Here is a 9,594-nt window from a genome sequence, read left to right as displayed (position 1 = left end):
TGCTAAAACCATCCTCCTGGCTCTGATTGATTGTTTCTCATCGGGAGAGCTGTAATTCTGCCCTCATGCTTCTAATCAAATCAGAGTTCTCCTGTAAGGAGTATATGAACGTATCTGAACATATATAAATGTATCCACATTTATTCTGAGCCCAGCTATCATTTCATAGGAGTTGGCTCTTACAAATTCACCAGAAAAAATTAACTCTTAAGAGTTGATGTTTTTGAGCACGACCTATCAATAGTGTATGCGCATCAGGAGAAAAATATGCAGTGTGTATTCATCCTGCGTGTGTGTAAAACTTTTCTTTTTATGGACAGACTGACAGAAATGTCAGAAAAATGCAGGGAAGGCTGGCTGAACTTTCATAAATTTTACACAGTTCCATACGGAAGCCATCCAGTTACACAGCACATGTCCACATCTGTTTAGAAAGACACAGTTCACTCTGCCATGTTAGCAATGCAGGTTGTCTTATTTGACAGGCTGTGCTTTTATATGGCTAGTAGTTCTGCCTTAACTGGATCATGTTGTGGTGTTCTTTTCCATAACCATTGAAAAAGAAAGTAATTTTGTAATCATTCATTACAACAGTCTTCTATTGATTGAGGTATTTTAATATTGCCACACTTAAAGTTTCTTTGGTCATTTTAAGTTTTCTAACAGCTCTATAACAGCTAAAAAAAAAGCAACACTTGAAGTTCCACAAATCCAAAATGACATGAGCTGAACAAAGCTAAACTAAATACCTTCAAAAACAAACCACGACAAATTTAGAGCAGAGTTGAGCAAACTTGAGCAGTGGAGAACAGATGAACCAATTAAAAAAAATAAATTAAAACCAGAGAGCTTAAATGCTTAGGGGTGAGATATAAAATGCAAGTGTGATAATCAGATGATTATTAACGGCTGCGGAACCGACAGAAGAGAGATGAATAATAACACAAAAGAAGCTTGAACTACTAAACACTACAAACAATAGGTGAAAATACTTGATATAATCTGAGAGTCATAAATGTAATTTCCCAATGAACGGAACACAAGAATAACAAACACCAAACAAACAAATGAACTATGGGAAAATCTTAATGATAATAAGATTATTGTCATTTTTATTCTAACAATAACGCCTGAAACAATTAAAGAGCATCACAAAATAAAATCAGTTCTCTTTGACATATTCTCCAATGGCCATTGTCTTAGCCTGTTGGTCTGTCTCTCTGTGTATTTCCTTGCCAGGCATTGCATGCAGCAAACTGTAGGTGCTTGGATTCAGTGTGGCACGTGATCCTTCGAAAGACAACCTTACGTACGATGGAGGACACTTAAACTGGACACAAAGACACATGCGCAAACACATGTACACACTCAGATTATCGGAATTATCTAAAGCTTTAAGAGGATTTCTGAAAAGTGGGTGTTGTACTTGAATCTCATGTGCCTGATGGCTATTGATCTACTCAAAGCTTACAAACAGAACCGTGTGCAACAAGTGCAGGTACTTCTTGCAATCATAAACAAGTTTCCTACTTCTTTTTGTTTAGGCGTCTAATGATGTTATCTGCTATATTAAGCTACATACTTACATATACACTAACTCAAGTTACATCAAAAACTCTGAAAAAAAAACTGTCCTTGTTTTCAGAAATGTATGTGATCAGGGATACTACCTCTTCAATAAAAACCTTGGTGTATATTCATCTAGGTATGGTGATACTTTCACACTTGACAGCTTGCTGAATACAAGCTGTGGCTTGTCACTATGCACTTCTGAGGAATTCAATCAACACCCTGCTGCACCCTGCCTTCTATACATATGTATAAATTCCCTTCTCACCCACCGCGGGTGGTTCTTATCCTCTGAGCTCGGGTCCTCTACCAGAGGCCTGGGAGCTTGAGGGTTCTGCGCAGTATCTTGGCTGTGCCAAGGACTGCACATTTCTGGACTGAGATGTCTGATGTTGTTCCTGGGATCTGTTATAGCCACTGCTCCAGTTTGGGGGTTACTGCCCCGAGGGCCCCGATGACCACAGGCACCACTGTGGTCTTCACCTTCCAGGCCCTCTCCAGTTCTTCCCTGAGGCCCTGGTATTTCTCCAGTTTCTCGTGCTCCTTTTTCCTGATGTTGCAATCACTTGGTATTGCTACATCTACCACAACGGCTTTCCTCTGTTCTTTATCCACTACGACAATGTCTGGTTGGTTCGCCATTACCATTCTGTCTGTCTGGATCTGGAAGTCCCACAGGATCTTAGCTCTGGCGTTCTCCACCACCTTTGGGGGTGTTTCCCACTTTGATCTCGGGGTTTCCAGTCCATATTCTGCACAGATGTTTCTGTAAACTATGCCTGCCACTTGGTTATGTTGTTCCATGTACGCTTTCCCTGCCAGTATCTTGCACCCTGCTGTTATGTGCTGGACTGTCTCAGGGGCCTCCTTGCACAACCTACACCTTGGTTCTTGTCTGGTGTGGTAGATCTGGGCCTCTATTGCTCAGGTGTTTAGGGCCTGTTCCTAGGATGAGGGCCTCTGTGCTGTCCTTGAGTCCAGCTTTTTCCAGCCATTGGTAGGATCCGTGCGATAAACAGCTATGCATTGCCAGTAATCCAATATATATATATATACATACATACAATATATACATTTACATATTTAGTCATCAGTTTTCACTTTTTTGGGGGTAATTTTGTTTGAAAAAAGACATTTTGTAGATTGTTTTGGTAAAAAAAAAAAAGGAAACGTAAAAAAATAAATGAGCTAATTGACACTGTATATAGAGTAAGAGGCTTTCCCACTAGATATTCTATAAATCTCTGTAAGTATATGCAATGCTCATTCCCTACGTTAATCCAATATTTTTTTCATAATTCCTATAAAACCTCTCTCGTGTGGATTATTTTTCTTTAATTCCTTTGTATGTGTGGAGTACATGTGCTGCTGCTGACATCTGGTCCAAATTTAATTTCAGAAGTGTTACAAATAAAGATTTTAACTGTAGATATTTCTCTGAGGTTTGTTTTCTACCAGAATAAGAATCGAAATGCAACACAGTATAGTTCTCACAGGAAATAGTTGGATACTAGTTGAAATTTAAAGAAAAACTGTGACAATTTGCCTGTCATGTAATGTAATTATATCATTACTAGTTAAAATAAGATTAGGAAACCAATCTCAGTGGATGCATTTTTATTTTCAACTAATTGTGTTTGATTGCTTTACTTTATTTGGATAACCACCACAATGTCACACAAAGAAGCCTATCGACAGGTTGCATTGTATGCTTCTTCAGGGGTAATAAAACTTATTGATCCGTTGTGACTACTAACATGTTCTGCAGAGGAGACAAATGACTTGATATGCTGAATGAAGAATATTGTTCCATACTTTCACAACTGAGTCAAGTTTTGATTTGGTAATTATGAGTGGATTTCGTCAGCTGTGACTAACGGTCCTCAGCAGATTTCTGCTCAAGGCCAATTGTTGGGTCATTACTTTCACATTTCAGTGAAAACTACTCAGACTGTTCATTTCCGTCGTACTTCCTACATAAATAATAAAAGAAATTGATTTACCATTAGGTTGCAATGCAAATGTATAAAAAACATACATGCAAATGCTATGTTGGCATTTCTTCATTGCTGCTATTTGTCTGCAGTCAACACTATAGTGACACCGAAGGGAAAACAAACTTTACTTTATTTTGGCTTAGCACATTGTAATTATAGCTGACATTAGCTAATTTACAGCTTCTGTTGCTGGTCCCTCCTGGGTATGTCTTGGCTGTTTCATTCGCTACTGTTGAGCCAGCAGATGAAACAGCCAGTGTGCAGATGTCCTTTGTCTGTGTACTGCTGGGGATTGCTGGTTTCTCAGCTATCATTACAAACAATCTTCTGATGACAGCAAGTGTAAACTACTGTTTAGATGGGGGGGCAACACGTCTAAATATTCTCGATGATATGTGCTCCACATTTTCTTTTCATCCTTTTTTTTTGTCCCTCTGGAGAAGTAATTTATGTGTGAACTGTTTCCAGATGCTGAACATCCCTGTTCCATGATAATAGGGATTTATATCCACAGGGTAATTTGTAGCATGTCTCGGTACTTTTACTATAGAAGAAAGCAAACCCTATCTAGATTGAAAATATATTTGGTTCTTAACATATTTGTCAACAAAAGTCAAATTTTTTTTTGACCTCTTAGATAAAAAGTGGAAGAAAAAAATACAATTTTTTAAAGTTTTTTTTTTTTTTAATAAACAATTTAGAAAGATTTTCATGCATTCGTATTCAGTGCCCCAGAGCCAACACTTTGTAGAAGACCTTTTTCACTGAAACTGTCTTTGTGGCATGTCTCCACTGCCTTTGCTCAAGTCTTCTGCATCATCATTTTTCACACACACACACACGCCCGCACACACCCACACACACACACACACATATATATATATATATATATATATATATATATATATATTATATATATATATATATATATATATATATATATATATATATATATATATATAAATAATAATTCCCTTCTCACCCACCGCGGGTGGTTCTTATCCTCTGAGCTCGGGTCCTCTACCAGAGGCCTGGGAGCTTGAGGGTCCTGCGCAGTATCTTGGCTGTGCCAAGGACTGCACATTTCTGGACTGAGATGTCTGATGTTGTTCCTGGGATCTGTTGTAGCCACTGCTCCAGTTTGGGGTTACTGCCCCGAGGGCCCCGATGACCACAGGCACCACTGTGGTCTTCACCTTCCAGGCCCTCTCCAGTTCTTCCCTGAGGCCCTGGTATTTCTCCAGTTTCTCGTGCTCCTTTTTCCTGATGTTGCAATCACTTGGTATTGCTACATCTACCACAACGGCTTTCCTCTGTTGTTTATCCACTACGACAATGTCTGGTTGGTTCGCCATTACCATTCTGTCTGTCTGGATCTGGAAGTCCCACAGGATCTTAGCTCTGGCGTTCTCCACCACCTTTGGGGGTGTTTTCCACTTTGATCTCGGGGTTTCCAGTCCATATTCTGCACAGATGTTTCTGTACACTATGCCTGACACTTGGTTATGTCGTTCCATGTATATATATATATATATATATATATAATATATATATATATATATATATATATATATATATATATTTGACATTCAAATTGGAAGAGAAAGAAACATATAAGCTATATAATTCTATTCTGACCTCAGATGAGTGGAGAACCTTATTAAAAACCATTCATCCTTCCGTTTTCACTGTAATACTTTATCTCCAAATATTACATAACCTCCCATGAAATCGCAATATTTTTTGTAGTTGCAGCATGAGAAGTTTGGTTACAAACAGCTTTATAAGGCACTGTAGATGAGCTCCATGAAATATACATCTCATGTCAAAGAAAAGAAGATTTCTAGAGCTGATGTGAATATTTAGAAACATTGTGATGGAAAAAAATCTGAGACACATGCTTATATTTTCACTTCATATTAGATGTGAATATAGTTTCTATCTTTTGCTTTCATTTCATTTTTTCTTTTTGTGTTGAAAAAGTCAAAGACACAATTAGAAATAAAGGCAGAAAAGAAGAGAATAATGTTTTGGAAGCAAAGCATGCATCAGGAAGCGAGCTTCCTCTCTGTCCCTTTTGTCTGATGCCCTTGGAGTGCAGCTTTGTGCTCTGAACTCCCATAAGACCTCTCTTTGTTCTCAGAAGATGAGGCCTGACAGAGTGTGACCGTCCACTTACACCTGAAGTCCCCAAAAGCGTAAAGAATAACAGGTACACACAGAACAATGCTCTATTCCTGCTTAGCCGAAATCAGACCAAAAGGCTCCCCAGCAATACGGCACTCTATCAAACAACAAAATAAGTACAAAATAGTGACATAAAAATTGATTCTTCCAGAACATTGATTGGAATTTTATTGAAGGTGATATAAAAGAGAATTAATATATAGCAGCTTTGTCACTGGGATTTGTTTTGGAGATGCAAGTCTCAAAATGTTGAATTATGGGTATAGGCAGTGACAGAAAATCAGTAACAGATTAATCACAGCCTGGTTGACAGACTATAAATTATAAAAGCGTGTTATTTCATTTGCATATCACCTTGGTGAGAAGCCTCTGCTGACAGGTGACATACAATAACATGATTGTCATGTTTATGTGTCAGCTTATTAAGTCCAGTGGAGGGGACATCTTTGTAGATAAGACAGAATATCAGTGTGAAGGCAAGGTGTCCTATATCCTGTGTCCCACATCTCAGTGTCTCTCTCACTCTCAGAGGAGGAAATGCTGAGAAGACAGATGTGGAAGGCAGACAGGAGAAAAGGTTGAAACAGAAGATTTAAATCTAACTTGTTTGATGTGACAGAAAGCAAACTGTCACATCATGTTTGTTCTCATGATTACTGCTCTTTAATTAAATATTCAATTTTCCCATGTTTTTTATTGGAATCTATGTTGTTTATCTTTATACTATTACACTTTGAATGTACATAATGTTCAAACTTTGCAACTCATAGCAATAATTTATGTTGTCTATCTATCTATCTATCTATCTATCTATCTATCTATCTATCTATCTATCTATCTATCTATCTATCTATCTATCTATCTATCTATCTATCTATCTATCTATCTATCTATCTATCTATCTATCTATCTATCTATCTATCTATCTATCTATCTATCTATCTATCTATCTATTTGACGATGTCTGACGATTGAACAAATAATTTTATGTTTATTAGGAAACTTTGACTTATAAATGTGAATAAATGAGGTGAAAAACACTAACCTTGATAAAAAGGCACCATACCTAAAAATGTCTTACTCTATTTCCCTTTCTCTTTCTGTCTCTCTTTCTCTTTCTCATGCTCTCAAAAGAATCATGCAACAATGAAACACAACAAAGCATACATTTCCGAAGTCCAACAAATTGACAACAACATAACAAAAACAATAAAAATAATGATTAAATTTGACCACTTTCAAAACAAAAACAATAACTTAAATATAATACAAATCCCTTGCTTTGAATTCTGTCTGTATACCACTTTTTTTTTTTTAATAAAACTGCTTCCTTTTTTGTTTCTCAATTTGGCACCAAGCCCTATAACCTAAACCTCGTTGTTTCTATCTTTCATCCCATCCATTCCCCCCTCGCTCTCTTTGTTTATCTGCCACTCTCTATAAACTCACTCCATTTCTGTGCTGGATCAGTGAAAGCTGGGTCTCAAACAGCTGAGCCAAAGCGACACACAGACAGGGAGAGCTGTCGGGTGGAGGGCGGGGAGAGGGACAGAAGGCGTGCGGGAGTCGCGGTCGCATGGTCGAGTGCTGGACTTTGGCACTGGCCGTCCATCTGTCACTTTCTTCCACCCTCTCTGTGGCACTGACGGGTCGTGGCGACGGCAGCCAGTGACGGATGACTAATCTTCTGCTGGTGATGAATGAGACACCTCCCTCGGAATGGCAAAAAAACAAAAACAAAAAAACAAACAAAAAAACGTTGCATGTGTGAAGGGTCCAGCTGTGAATGGGATGGGATTTCTTATGTAATGCCAGTACCAAGCAAATACATTGACCACTTTCATGCATGCTGATTCACAAGGTAGGACGAGCACTCACAGGTTTAGCAGATATGAGACTGTCAGGGTTCGTTTTGACGGAAACACGTGACGAGCAGGTGGAATGGAGAAAAGGACACTTTCGTTATGAGAGGCGACGATGGTGATGCGCTGCTCATTTCGTTTGACTGTCTGCCTCCAGTCAATCCGTCTTTGACTCAGTGCGCTGAGCGTCTCAGACGTGTCTTGTATTCAGCTCATAATGCGCAGGCGTGATCCTATCAGAGCCCCGCAGAAAAAAAAAGAAGAAAAAAAGCTGCAACCATCCAGAACTAGACGTCGTGTGTGTTGTTCCTCGTGTGGCGCTCAAATGAAAGCTGAAACATCCATTTTGCTCGTCGACTTAAGAGACTGTGTGAGGGGAATGAAGATTTCCTTTCTCGGCAAACCTTTTGGGCAACACAGTCCAACCTGTGGATAGTACACAGAGCGCGTCTGTCCAGTCCCCGCGATCTGGGACGCTCTGCTTTCCCTAACGCTTGCTAAGCGCGTCCTTTCTTTTTCCACCGTTGGCGGCTCGGGGTGGGATCTGCGGTTCGAGCTGAGCCTTGTGCAGGTATTCAGTTTATGAATGGCACTAACATGGAGGAAATACCGTTTCAGAAAGTCAAAACCAGGCGGAAGAGAAGTCACTGTCCACCGGGTGTCCCCCTGACCACCATCGCCTGCGAGGATGAGTTCGACTGCAAGGAGCTGGAGTCTCTCTTCCAGAACTACAACCTGAAACTGGAGCAGACGTCCACGCTCAAAGCACTGGCTGTCCTCATCTTCACGTCCGCGACGCTGGCTTTAGTGGAGCTGCTGTCCGGTTCGAGCCTCACCATCTCCAAAGTGTCCCATCCGGTCCACTGTGTCATCTTCCTCTCCCTCTTCATTGTAACTAACGTCAAGTACCTGCAAGTGACTCAGCTCCAGCAGATCGTTAACCTGACACTTCTCTTCAGCTTCACGTTTTCCTTCCTCTGCTGCCCCTTCTCCCTGGGCGCCATGGGACTGGAGCCCCCGACGTCCCCGGAGCAGGGCGTGTGGCAGCTCATCCTGGTCACCTTCGTCGCCTACGCGCTCCTGCCGGTGAGGACGCTCCTGGCCGTCGTGTTTGGAGTAATGGTCTCCATCTCCCATCTGATTGTGACTGCCACTTCTGTCACGGTGAAAACTCAAAAACTGTGGAGAACGGTGAGGATACGTTCACTCACATTTTGATGTGTGTGTACGTTTGTTTATTTATTTTTTTATTGTTATTGTTATGATTGTTTGAAGTATGCTGTCACTATACTTCATACCAACAGTTATACCGGGCGCAGGCACAGTTTGGATGTCAGTTCAGCACCGAGGACAGCTCCCTCTCGGGAGGCCTGATAGGCTTTGTTTAAATCTGACCCAAAACAGGCCACAAATAAAACATTACCTGTAAGCAGTCCAACTCAACACATAATTTATTGTCAGAACATCTGATTATCAAACAGACATACACATTGTGATAAAAAAAAACCACACAATTAATTAAGAAATAATATGCATATCATAATCCCATGTATTCCTGCAAAAGATGAATACCAGTCTATACAAAATAAATTATATATAAATAGTTATTGGTTTATCATAATAACCAATAATAATATATATCTTTTTACTTTAAAGTACATGACTGCCCATGGAGTTGAAATATTCTTCTTCTCAGGCTTATTCCTGGATTGATCTTAGTTTAACTTGTCATAGTGACATGGTTTAGATATCTTACAGTATTTGCATAAAGTTTTGAGAAGTTATACATTTTATCTTGCAGAATAAATCACTGACATAGTCCTTTTATGTCAAGAGATGAAAAAATATTTTCTTTGCATCAGTGTATGTTGAAAGTACTGCAAATCATTCCCCAAAGTAAGCAATAAGGGTAATCCATTGACTTCCTGTGTAATTTATGTCATTGTTCTTGTTCTTGTATTGTTCTTGACACTTCAAAA

General features: G+C 39.5%; 1 protein-coding gene across 6 annotated transcripts in view; it reads left to right on the top strand.

The window, feature by feature from the left end:
- Positions 1-7,845: 7,845 nt before the first annotated feature.
- LOC129362301 (adenylate cyclase type 1-like) overlaps positions 7,846-9,594 on the top strand; it is a 41,534-nt gene continuing 39,785 nt past the window's right edge. For all 6 annotated transcript variants that reach the window (XR_008606209.1, XR_008606206.1, XR_008606207.1 and 3 more), the window contains exon 1: positions 7,846-8,806. Coding sequence is in view for 1 of the 6 variants with exons in the window: in XM_055033757.1 (XP_054889732.1) it covers positions 8,198-8,806 (609 nt within the window). In the remaining 5 variants the exon portion in view is untranslated. The remainder of the gene's footprint in view (positions 8,807-9,594) is intronic.

The sequence above is a fragment of the Poeciliopsis prolifica genome, unplaced genomic scaffold (genome assembly GCF_027474105.1).
Source record: "Poeciliopsis prolifica strain line A6 unplaced genomic scaffold, Auburn_PproV2 SCAFFOLD008, whole genome shotgun sequence".
Taxonomy (NCBI): Eukaryota; Metazoa; Chordata; class Actinopteri; order Cyprinodontiformes; family Poeciliidae; genus Poeciliopsis; species Poeciliopsis prolifica.
Note: the sequence above shows the minus strand (reverse complement) of the source record. Positions and strands in the feature narration are given on the sequence as shown.